We start from the raw sequence: 13,577 nt of genomic DNA, 5'->3' as shown, positions 1-13,577 counted from the left end.
ATTTAAGTCATGATCAAATTGATTTTATGCAACCTTGAAAGTTATATTATGATACAGTGCTTTAGATTTTTCACTCTTGGAAAGTTAAATAATCTATTGAGAATCTTTGAAGTGTTTGCATTAATCCCAAAACCCCATGGTTTGGGAACAAATTATTGTATAATCAATACATTTCATTTTAAAGCCCTTCTCACTATCCTGCCTATCATACACCTCTCTAGGTCTTATTCTTCATAGTCACAGAATCGTTATTCTTTCAGAGAAAAGATTGAATGTGACCTGACAAGACCCCAGAGAGGTCCACAAATCAAAAGCAACAGTGAAGTCAAATTCCATGAGACTCACAATCTTAAGGGACAACTCAATTTCTTATTTTTTTAAATGCTGGAGGGTAGCAGTTCCTGTTGTTAAACACTATTGGAACTTATTCTATTTGTTGTGTAAATAAATATCTAGTAAAAACCCAAGGCTAAGAAATTCCCACCTACTCAGGATGCCATTGTTTTCCTCCAAACACTGAGAATCCAAAGCAGGAAGTACACTGAATTTCAGACAATCTCAACTAGGATGCATTTCTGACAGAAGTTTACAGTTTGTCCTCTGACAGAAACTTTGGTGCACTGCTACACACCAGGACTTGAAGCCAACAACCTTATGCCAGTCAGCTCCATCAGCTGTAATTCCTTGCCTTCATCACCTTCCACAAACCTGAGATATATGAATTCCACCTAAAGACCACACCATAGAAGAAAGGAGCACTGCCAAAGACTAGTAATCATTTCACATACTTTTTCCTGTCAGCGAATCAAAACTTCCTGACAAACACCAAAAATCTATGATCCATATTCTGCCATTAAATACATTCTTAAGCAATCACATGCCATCAATCAAACATAACCCACTGGTCATGCAGCAATCTTTTATTGCCCTCTCATTCTCCAACTTCATTTTAAATCTAATCCCTCCTGCAAGGCTGTCTGTTCAAATTATTAGGAACTTTCAAACTTCCAGTCTTTATTCCTGGAAAACTTACTCTCCTCCTAATGTTTATACACTTGATGTATCTGCAGCCTTTTTTTAAATTACCTTGTATTAGGGATATGTTTTCTGTACAGCCTCCTCCAGAGGCTCACTACACCTCTGGAGCCACATCTGGACAGGGTTGCATTTTACTAGTTCTAGAAGGGAACTGAAACACGAGATGCTGATACCTGAGGCATTAATCTTTAACCACATGACTGGACAGGAAAGAACCTCTTAGAGAGATTAGGGGGAAAAAAAACAAACTAAACCAAAAACAGTCTGTAAGACACAGAAGGAAATGAAGGCCTAATGATTTCACTTGAGAACACTCAGAGAACTGGTCAAATGATTATTTGCCAAAGACACAAAATTAATGTTCATGGTTATTGTTCTAGTGCAACATTCTCAGACAGGACATCCCTTACCCCATTAACAGTTTTCCTCATTGTAGAATACCTAACAAAACCTCACTCCAGAAGCAGAATAAATAAGGAGAGGTAGCTTACTTAAAACTTATCCAGCACTCTTGTACTGAATGTGTTTAGACTTTACAAAAATTGAAGACTTTTTAAGTTTTTAATAGCAGACTTAGCTACTGAATAATGAAAGTTTCCTTTAGCTGACTCATTCCTCCAGCACCACAAATCCACAAGTGCACAAACATTGCTAAACTCAGAACCATGTACCAACAAATAAGTGTTTCTCCTAGCTTTTGAACCTTAAAAAAGTTTGCAAGTCTCTCATAACAGTTAGACAGATTTTTCCTACCAAGTTATTGTCATATACTTATTCTGGAATTAACTCTTAAAAGCAAAGAAACCTCTCCAATATTGTGTAATCTCCAATTGGATCCTTATTATTTCTGACGTAAGAACACGATACTAACATAAGTTAATCACCATGTGGTTACAGCCAAATCCTACTACATTTTCTGAAAAAAATCTCTTCAAGCTCCTATTTGTTATGTCTTGATTAAGACTTTGTTCTAAAAGAAAAAAGACATCCCTTCCCTCCCCCCAATAGTTCACTGTCATTTTTTAAGTCCTTCCATTGGCTTCTACTCATGTATCACACGGGGTTCATTCTTCTTGACTTCAAGGCAACCATACCCACCCTTAGTTATTTGCTTTTGATCATCTCTAGACCAGTCCTAAACCATCAGCTTTTGCATTATCTTTATTTGCCATTCCCTGGGAACTTCTTTTTCCTGCATGGAGGCTCAACAGATTTAAGAAATTGTCATACCAAGATTTCACTAAATATTTTAATTCTGTCAAAATGTCCAAGGGCAATCAATTGCATTCTCCTTTAGAAGAAGTATTAGACTTTGAAATACTATTGCCTTTTTTAACTCACTTGTAAAGTAAAATTTAAATTTGACCACCTCATTTTGATTTATTTTGAACTAGAACACTCATTTGTCTTTTGTGGCAGTTTTTATACAGTTGAGATAACTCCTCCCTAATTTATAAACCTTAAGTGAATAAAGGACATCTCTGCAGTTATTCATGATATTCCAGAGTCAAGAAAAACTGCACGAACAAGCTTGCTATCACTATCCCACTCAATTTTGCTTTTCATCCCAGCCACAGAAAGAAAGAGGGCTCCTATGACATCTTAGAAGCCTAGTCCTGTGCAAAATCTCAGTACTTCTGAAAAAACTGAGATTCCAGTGCATGCCAATAAGTCAGAAGACAATAAAACATGGAACCACAGTGTTTATTTTTTTTCCCCTCTACTTTCTTCCATTTCCTTAAACTGCAGCTGGATGAAATATGACTGACAACTGCTGTATTTTTTTTTTTGTCTACATACTCCTACTTCCAAGGTTTTTTTGGTGTTACAAAGACATGACTAAGTGTGACTAGTGCTGTTCACTTACAGGTACTTTTGGATTCAATTCCTGTTGGATAGGTGCCTTCTACTATTGCCTCACTTATAGTACATAGAAGCCAAGAAGCAACTGCTGCAGAAACAGAATCCTCTTCCCATATTTATATCAGGACTGGGGCATCCACACTTGGCAGAAGGAACATGTGAATGCTTACTGTAAATTGAGAAATGCTCAGTCCATAACAGTCATATGTATCATCATGAGTCTCAATTCACCCACAGATTAACCCTGTGCCCTTATTCACTAGAGCTGCTTTAAAACCCTGAAAAACTAGAAAGTTAAAAATGGATTTTTCTCTACCAAAATTCTAGGACATCCTTAATATAATCTTCGAGCCTTCTGAAGCAGTTAATGGAAACAACAGCTCAGGCACTTTTTTTAAATATGAAAGCTCTCCAGAACAATTCTATCATGCACTTAAAACAGACTTAGATCTTCCTGTGATTAAAAGTTATAAGTATTTTTAGGTCACAAAGCAAGTTTTCACATTCTAAAATATATTTGTTTTCATATCAGGGCAACTGTCTCTACTTGATCCTTCAAGTGAACTTATTAAACAAAAAGTACCAATCACTTCTGTGGGTAGTTGCTCATGTCACATTTAAGAATCTTGGGAGAAATAATACCCTACCCCCCTCCAAATACTAAATCTCCTTTTTTAAAAAAAAAGTTCCTATTCCCAAAATCCTAAAAAACATCAATTTCTTTGGCAAAAGCAAGAATGTGAAAATATACGTGTCCCAGGCTAATGAAAACGTTTTTAATACATAGGTCCATTATTAACAGTTTTCTTAGTCAATTCTACAGATATTACATGCATCACAGCTTAGCCACTGCTTGTCATGGAAAAGATCTGAAATTACTCTACAAGAGACCAGATACTTCAGATGCACATTTTTAAAAGGAAGTAATAGGTGTACCTAGAGTAACCTTAAGTTCTGAACTGACAGTAATTCATGCCTTCATCTCCCATATGATGAATCAGGATATCAAATTTTACTTATTTTTAGCACTTATAATGTAAGTACATCCAACAATTTGCTGTGCTGAATTACTCACATGGTCTGTGATTTTTTCTCTCCAAAGAAATAAGCCTTTAAGCAGATAAATCAGTGAGGCACAGAATGAAGTGCAGATTAGCAACTTACAAAATAGTAAGTAAGCTTTTCCATCTTCCAGGCAAAATTATTTCCATTTAAATAGATTCTGTAATCTAAAATATATTCTCTGAAAGCATTAAAAAATTAATTCCCCTATCACTTTGTACTCTGTACTTTTCTTGTACTGTAAGATATGTCCTGAAAAGGGACTGTTTTCTTCGTATTCCCAACTAAGACAGCCACACACAAAATGCTTATTTGCTAATTGTTCATATAAGTATAGACAAACACCTGTGAGTAATCCTTTAATCACATGCCTACATTCTGTCTATTAAGACTAATTAAAATGTTAATTGCAATTTACATAGTGAAGCAGAAAAAAATTCCCCCTTAACCTAAACACAGACCACACTTGATTCTGCCTGATACAAGGCTGAGCTTCTAAACTATACCCAAAGAATCAGAAAATAAAGCATGCAAACGTGAATACTAAGGTGACATTTAGAAACATGCTTTTCCTGCAGAAGACTCTTAAAGTACTAAGACTGAGGGTTTTTGTTGTCTTTGCAGCACAAAAACCATCTCCTTTCAGAAGACATTAGATTAAAAATTGTTTTGAAATTTCCCCTCCCTCTGTAGTGAGGTATAATAAAACTTAGCACAACTATTACTAGATCAACCAAGTCACATATGTTCAGCATTTATTTCTAAAAAATTCTGATTGACTTAGGTACCTCACAGACATCAGAAAACTTCTAATCCAGGATTCCAGCTGTTATATTTAACAGGAAATGCGTAACAAGTGTCCTTAGCTTAAAAAGCAATGCAATTTTTAAAAAATTACATTTTCAGTAATCCAGCAGCAAATATTCATTGCAATTGTAACATTAAATAGTATCAACAAGCTTTAGGTACAGTTAGAAAAGCCTTTTGGCAAATGCACATGCACTTTATCCTTTTCATCAGGGATCTATTTCTATTCTATCAAAGCCACCTTAGCTACAAATAGACATGCTCCTTTTAAGGTGGCACATTCCTTCTGAACTTGCACAAAGTAACTGTAGAATAGCTGCATACAGCAGAACACGAATTCTCTTCAGTTTTAGGAATCACAAAGCAAGTATTGCTGCTAGATATCTTTATTTTCCTTTAACAAAATACACAAAGGCACAAAATTCACTTATATCTTGTCATTATTGTACAGGTATAAATAGTGCTTTGTATTCAAGTACAATCAAGTGCAGAGACTTATTATATTTTATGTAAACACAAAACAGTTTTGCATGTAGGTGCCTCTGGTTCATCTGCAACGCAAACACCAAAGGAGATGCCATTTATCCAAGTGCCATTTAAGTGAATTCTGTCAAAAAGTTAGACAATGAATAATATTAACACCACTGCAATGACACTTCCATATGCTGAAGTCAAATGTCAGATGACAGTTTAGCTTGTAAACATCTGTGTATTAAACATATACTCAATCCATTTTAACAGGGCAGCATCAAAACGCACCTTAAGTTCACTAGACCAAACTTACTAGGTCAGATGCCATCAGTAATTGCTCTTTATGTGTGGCAGCTAAAGAGATGTCAAACTGTAAGTCACCCTTAGCAAAGCTTGTACTCTGAAGTTTTCAAATCTGCAAACTAAACAAGGGCTACAACTGTTAGACTTCAACCAACTACACATTCTATGTGTTAACTTAAAGAGACATGCTTAATTTACAATACCCACTTTTACACACAGCTCTGACACATTGTGGCAGTTGAGGCAGTTTAAGCCCAAGCAAGATTTTTAAGTTGTACCATTAAAAAAAGCTCACCTGAATAGTAACAATAGGCATGAACAAAGCTAAAAACTAGCTACAGAAGGCACTTGAAGTATTTTATTCTGCATTTATGAAAGATTCTTCACTTTGTTCAGCTGAAGCAGACTCTGAAATAGCCTCTTCAGTTGTTGAAATGTTTTCTGCTTCCTCTTTTTCACCTTCTTCAGCTAGCTTATCATTTAGATGCTCAGAACTTGGTGCTTTATCATCTGTGTCACTTGTCTCAACGAGCTGGGCCATATCATCTTCAGATTCTGTTAAAAGAAAAACAACAAAATAGCTACTTCCAGAAATTAAGAGGCAGCTAATATTCTTAAAAATCAAATGCAACATTCTGCAATCACATACAGATTTTGACTAGTAACTGCATGACATTCTCAACTCATAAAAACTTTCATTTTTCTAAGACAGTCACAGGTACAACAATTAAAATTTAAGGGAAAAGAAAATACTATGGAAAAGAGCTTAGCTCCCACTAAGACTATGTATTATTTGCATATGTTCATCCTCAACAGAAGCTTTCTAAGCTTGTTACTAAAGTGAGACATTAGAAACACACAATGGTAATTCAATTTCTTTGTGTTTGGTAATGTCAGTTTCACCCACTGTTTAACCTTGTTTATAAGGGTTCTATCTGCACACAAACAAAAACATTCTACTTGATGGAAACTACTTTAAACATAAGGAGTCTGATAATCAGGGAAAAAAAACCCCACCCAAACAAATATATCCAAACCAGCCAATGAAAATTATTACATATTCTGTCTTCCCAGGAGTAGTGTAGGAAAGCTGTACAGGAGTGACTATACTTACTCTTCATCCAGGATGGGAGTTTCTTTGGTAAAATGCATATTTTTAAGATCAAAAACATTTATTTTAAGTACTGCCTTTTAAAGAAGTAAATTCTAGCTTCACAACAGGATTCAGTAGCATATGAGAAGTAAGAGTCACATTTTGAAGTAAGCATAAGCACTGAAAAAATGAATGTAGTGTTGCACTAAAAGACACAAAGTTACTACAGAATGGTATTGCTGATGGCACTTGATTTATTCACTAATATTACTCCGTACTATACAGTACTAATGCATACTGAGGTGTGAAGGTGAATAGTGTGCAAAATTGATGCAAAGTCACAGCTCAAAAATGTGAGACTTATCAAATGTTTCTAAATCCATAGAGTGGTTTGGGTTTGAAGCAACCTTAAATATCAATCCAGTTCCAACCTTCCCCTAGACCAGGTTGCTCAAAGCCCCACCCAACTGGGCCTTGAAAACTTCCAGGGATGGGGCAACCACAGCTTCTCTGGGCAGCCTGTGAGGAATGTGTCTCATTCCTCTTCACAGTGATCCAAATACCAAATCTAAACTTACTCTTTCAGTTCATATCCATTCTGCCTTGTCCTATTCACTATATGCCCTTGTATAACGTCCCTCTCCAGCTTTCTTGTGGCTCCTTTACATCCTGGAAGGTGCTCTATGGTCTCTCCAAAGCCTTCTCTTTTCCAGGCTGTACAGCCTGTCATCACAGGACAGGTGCTCCAGCCCTCTGGCCGTATTTGTGGCCCTCTGCCAGACTTGCTCGAAAAGGAGAATGTCCTTCCTGTGCCAGGGGCCTGTTGGGGTCTAACCCAGTCTGCAACTGGACTGCAGACCAGACACTTGCTTTCTTCCCACCCACCCTCCTGCCGCCCTAGTGGGATGAGGAGGAGAATCACAAAAAAAGTTAAACCCCCGGGTTAAAATTAGAACAGCTTAATAATTCAACAAATTAAGATAGCAATGACTACAACAAAAATAATTAAATCCAAGCAGGTGGGAAAGGGGAAGGAAAAGTATAAAATAAATATGTGATGTCAAATCCAATGGCAGGACATGGCTGGCTTTCTGGGCTGCAATCACACAGGTCATGTTGAGATTCTTGCCAACCAACATCCCCACATCCTTCTCCTCAGGGCTGCTCTCCATTCTCTGCTCAGCCTGTACTTGTGCTTGCCTTGATCCTTGATTAGACATGGCCTTCCTGAACTTCATGAGGTTCACAGTCGCACCTCTCAAGGTCATTCTGGATGGAATCCCTTCCCTGCACCACACAGCTCAGCATCATCAGCAAACCTGCTGAAGGTATGCTCAAGCCCGCTGTCAGTGTTCCTGACAAAGAGATCAAGAAGCACTGGTCCCAACACCAGCCTCTCAGGAAAACAGTGTCATCAGTCAAGTGCCACATGCTCATGTTGATCAAAATATGTTTGGTATCTGCAAGTAATCAGACTGCTTCAGGCTGATACAGAATTCAAGCAGAGCTGAAAGTTTTAGAACCACTGCTCTGGCTTCTCAGCCCATGACTGAGTAGAGGAGCTGCTGCACACCCCTAGCCAGCAGGCCTTGTACAAATGCCATCTGTCATCACGACATTTGATGTCTCTTTCCATACAAAGAACCTAGCTAGTTCCAAGCTTCATTTCAGACTGCTCAGAGCAGCCCAGCTCCTCCATCTTTTTCTCTGACTTATCTTTCATTTTAAGCAAGTCTGCAGCTGGCTCACCTCCTGATTCCTTCCCTGCTTTCACAACCACAGGCTGCTCAACACCTACCCTGGCTTCTTGTTCCAAAATTTTTCAACACCCCTATTTCTGCCCAATCAAATTAATGTTCCCACTTACTTTCCAGGCCATCCCACTCTCTCCTCCTGCTCTTCAATTTCCATCTTGATCCCATCTCTGTCTGTGCTCAATCTTTATCTCCCAACTGTCAGTTTTCTTTCTGTTTCATCTCTGCATTTTTTCTTCAGCCTCGAATTCTATGAATAAGTTTGTGCACTTTCCTGCTCCAAACCCTCCACACTTGAGTTACATTCCTTTACTGCTGCTTTCAGGCTAGATTCAAAGAAAGTATGGGATGCAAGGAAGAGGCAGCTCTATGCCCTCTCAACTCATTTGTAGCATAGCCCAACCATGACCTATATACAGAGTTTCAGTCTTGCAGTTCTCAACTGAATCATAATTAGCACTCTGCAGCAGTGACTCGTTCTTAGTCTCACAGAGGTAGAGAGACTGTTTGCCCAGTCTGATCAAGATGCCAAGCATTTGTAACATCTTTGGTGTAAGACCAGGGACAATCACAGGCACCAGCAGATACTTCTAATAGAAAGGAGAAAACCTGATGAAATGCATATTCTAACTATATTCAAAGGAACAGGATGGTGCTTTCATTTTTGTATTCTAATAAAGGTATGGAGACACAGCTTATTTAAACAAAAATTGACAGGTATTTTATTACTTTTCTCTTCACTTGCTCTTGGTTAAACTTATTGAAACTCTTGAAACTCTCCAGAATATAGAGTAATACAAATTTACAGGGAAAATATTGGTCTTATAATTCTGTCTGAGAAAGTTACAAGAAACTGAAGAGTAGGTCCTTTAAATGAGAGCATTCAGAGTAAGTGATGCTAACTCCAACCATAAACATGATCAGTCTTCATTAAAAATATATAGTGATTCCATTTTAAACACAGCAATTAATGGAAAGCTTGCCTAAAGTCAACCTGATTTAAATACTGCATGAATAAAGTCATTGTAAGAGCAGCAGCCAACAAGTGAAAGCTCTGACTATAAACTTAAAAAGATGACAAAAGAAAATATAAGTGTCCTTGATGAGGAATACTTAATCCTTCATTTAACCCAAGAATGTAGCTTCACCCACATGATCTCAATAGCAAACATAATCCTAGGCTTGCTGCATATTTTAGAGCTACAACAATGCAACCTTAAAAAACCTGCTCCTGGTTACAGCAGTTTTTTTCCCCCCAACACTCTTGCTTAATGCTCAGTACTTAGAAAGCACATGCACTTCACACTGTAAGAAGTCAGCCACCCTTCCTCTTGTTGCAGAGAGTATTTCACTGAGTAACCAGTGAAATCACAATACTGCATCACTACTAAATTAAGTATAAAATGTCTGTTAAGTGGGAATTTACAAAAATGGTGTAATTGCTCTAAAATACAGCTGCATGTTCTTTCAAAGCAGCCTTGGGACAAGTTTTCTTCACTACTACAGCTCCTCTTCAAGACAGATTTTTCACTCAGTGCCACATGTCTGAAGTGTCTTTAAAGAACATGTGTCTCACAGTAACCTGTTAATGGCTTTGGTATCAGAGAAAACTATTGTGAAGCCTTTGCAACAAGCCAGATAATAGCACAGCATTCCCTCTACCCTTTACGTCCTACCAAAAAGACAACTCAATATGTTCAGCAAAACTGAACCATGGTTGACTGGAAACATTACACATTTTTAAATAAAAAGAACTCGTTCACAAGTCATTAAACTCAAGGTGAGCTGACCTATGTCTGCTTAGGAAATCATTTGAGTTCTAGACATACTAGTCCTTTGTCTTCCATCAGTTTTATTCCTAGCAAAAGTTTCTGTAACACTTGCCCAAAGCTAAGCTCCATTTGTGGTAGAACTCATGGTGAGCACACACTTGAAATGTCATTATTTAAAGATCATTACTGTGACCCCTTCACAGTTCAGTTCAGTTTTCTGCACCTGCCTTTATAATGGAAAGCCTTTCAAACAAACTAGCAACTGCTGTGTTCCAAGAATCCTTAAAAGTGGCAGTATCAAATAATCACAAAAATATTTGAGCAAGATGGTCAAGGGATTCCATACAAATCTAGAGATGTCACATAAAGATGTCCATGAAGTGCTGACCACTGTGGTAAAGTCAGAAGTCCAAAACAGATGGAAGTTCAAATCTTCATCTAATGAAGATCTCTAAATACCAGTGCCAGACATTCAACACAAAACACTGATGTAGTCAATTTTTCTTCAATTTTGTTTCAAAATAGTGTGAAATGCTAAACCTGAATCAAGAATACATCATAACAGTACTAAACAAAGGCAAGGCAAAATTAATCAAGAGGCTAAAAGTGCTTCCTGTTTGAATATGATCCAAACATTTATACATTTAAGACAAGTACGTAAGAAAACCAACTAGCCTTTGATGGGAGGGAGGGAATCAAAATCAAGCCATTCACATGAAAGGTAAGAAAAAAGCTGAAGTTTATTGCTTCACAGTGGTACTAAAATTTCCTAAATTAATCTGCTGAACAAAGAAGCATGATTGTATCAGTAATCTGCACCAGACTGACAGCTGATGACTCTGTTTTCCAGAGGTTTAAAACAAAGTTCAGAAGTTCAGCGCCAACAGCACTCCCCAGAAGCACTCTTCAGATCTCTTATCCAAAGGAGCTGCATGTAGGATGCTTGTCACTACATGAAGCATACAAGTGAAGAAAAGATTCAGCTTCATGCTCTATCCATTAGCAAAAGCAGCTGACTGGTAAAAAATATTTATAGCATTTCTTTATCACATTATTTTCCAGTCTCTGTGAGCTATACAGCTATGGCATAAATGAATTACAGATAAGAGTTTTACTCCCCTGTGTTGTCAGCACTGTGGTGATGTTGGTTTCCTGATGTTAATATTTGTCTGCATCTAAGTGAAGACATTCTCTATTCTTGCTATAACAGCAGCTATTTTACTGTGATGAACAAAAGCCTTTCCCAGAGCTCAACCTTAATGATATCTTCATACCTTAAACTTACAATCAAAGAATGTGTTCATTTATTAATAAAATCCAACTGCATGTAAGCAGTTATGCTTCATACTGCAGAAAAAGTGAAAATATTTTCTGAAAGTATTTTTTCATTCGGAAGAGATTCCTTTGTGGCAAGTCACAGGCAGGCACGGGCCTCCTCTCCATCAACAAGACATTTCTCAGAGTTCTGCAAAATACTAAGACATACTCTATTTCTGGCTGCTTAGTAATTATCAAAACAGAATGGTTTGTATCATCTTGGAGCATACATATTCAGGAAAGTTCAGCTATTTAACCTAGAAGACCAAAAATCTGTATAGCACTTACTTATTTCTTACACCTCTTCTGCGAAATTTCACCATATACTTCCTATCAGGAAAAGACAACTGGGCAATGAGGCTCACAGTTACTTCTTTTCCTGCTCTTCTTAAATAAAGCAGCACATTAATACAAGACCACTTTAAAAAAAACAAGCAATTTTCATTGTTAAAGGTAAATTGGTAAAATCACATTTACTGCATTAAATCCACCCTATTTTTCTGCTGAAATGTTTAGTAAAATTCTACTTCTATAAAAAGCAAGTTGTCAGTTTTCATTCCTACATCTGAAATGCTTAACAGCAATCTCACAGTAATTCTTCAGATTTTAAATTTTTTTACATCTATAGACTGACTCAGCAGCTCAGACTCATTATAGCCATAATTTCATAATAATTTCTTTCAATTATAATACGAGATTAATTAGCAAGCACCTCTCCTTACCTCTCTCTAAAAACCTGCAGTAATGGATAATATTCAGAAGCCCATGAGGCACATGTCTCCAAGAGTAGAATATCTCTCTTTAAAGACCTCTCTATTTGAGTCAGACAGAAGAAAACAAGCACACTTTTAAAGATCCTAGCAACAAAGTATGTCTTTTTCTATAAGAATCTTCAAAGTTCAAAAGTCCAAAAAGCTACCAATCTACCCTCCCCTTGCTAAAAAGATGACTCCGTGATTTAAGGGCAAATGAGGTATTTGATTGTCTCAGTTCCATCCATTTGATTCCAGTCTTACTTTCATGCCAATAACAGCACTTTTACTGAGGTAAGAGTGCACTGTGGCACAGTAAAAGAAACCAAGTTTTTGCTACAATGCACCCTCATCAGGCCATGCCCAGAGACTGCCAGCATTAAATGTGACTTCCCTAATGGCCCAGAAAGAAAAGCCCAACATTATTTTGTACTCCCTGTTAAAAATAATCAAGCAGAAGCACTCTATTACAGTCTGACAGTTTCCCACAGTTGGTGTGTTTCTAGCCTGAACCTCAGAGCTGCACACTGATAGTACTCCCCCAGGATCCCTGCTTAAACTAACATAAAGTCCTATCAAGCACTCAACAGCACATCTAACTGGAGATCCTCTGGTTTGAAATTATGATTTCTGGAGTCTTTTAAAACACTGCATCTTCCTGTTGGCTGTACACCAGATGCCTCCTGTATCTGTAGGCTATAAAATGTCTCAAAAGGAACTATGTTAAATTAAAATTGACAATTTGTCTTTGAACTACCTGAAATTAAACAAGGCAGTTTTACTAGATTTTCCTGCCCTGAGGAAAAGAGCAAAAGGAACAAAGGCAGAAATTCCAACACACCTCAACCACATGACCTGCCAAACACAGTGAAAGTTAACTACTTTAGGACATACTCGCTCCTTAACTATTTCTGTAATTTACAGTGCTTTTTTCTACCCATTTGTCAGTAACATTAGAGTGAAAAAAAATTGTTATGCCATCTTTGCACAAGAAAATGACAAATATTAATAAATTGTAGGGTACAGGAAGGAAGACGCTACCATCAACAACCTTAGCTAGGAGCAGAGACAAGAATTGAAAAAAAATACATAAGCTGTACTTTCTGTGAAGTCAGAATAAACTGTAGTATTCCAGTTGGAATGGACCAACTAGAATCATCTAGACCAACTCTCTACACAACTGGGGGGTTGATCAAAAGCTAAAGCATGTTAAGGGCCTTTACTGACCAATTGCCTTTAACACCTACAGACTTCAGTCACTGATCACCTCACATGGAACCCTGTTTTTGTGTTTGAGAATTTCAGCTGTAGTCATTCTTATAAGGAAACTTAGCTCAACAGAGAG

The 13,577-nt window shown here is 37.3% G+C and overlaps 1 protein-coding gene across 9 annotated transcripts in view; it reads right to left on the bottom strand.

Moving 5' to 3' along the window:
* Positions 1 to 5,140: 5,140 nt before the first annotated feature.
* The window catches only part of LNPK (lunapark, ER junction formation factor), a 41,086-nt gene continuing 32,649 nt past the window's right edge, over positions 5,141 to 13,577 (bottom strand). For all 9 annotated transcript variants that reach the window (XM_086898858.1, XM_086898861.1, XM_086898859.1 and 6 more), the window contains one exon: positions 5,141 to 6,099. In XM_086898858.1, the coding sequence (XP_086754984.1) occupies positions 5,903 to 6,099 (197 nt within the window). In that variant the 3' untranslated portion in view covers positions 5,141 to 5,902. The remainder of the gene's footprint in view (positions 6,100 to 13,577) is intronic.

This window comes from Cyanistes caeruleus, chromosome 7, assembly GCF_971803275.1.
Source record: "Cyanistes caeruleus chromosome 7, bCyaCae1.hap1.1, whole genome shotgun sequence".
NCBI lineage: Eukaryota > Metazoa > Chordata > Aves > Passeriformes > Paridae > Cyanistes > Cyanistes caeruleus.
This window is presented reverse-complemented; position numbering and strand designations above follow the sequence as displayed.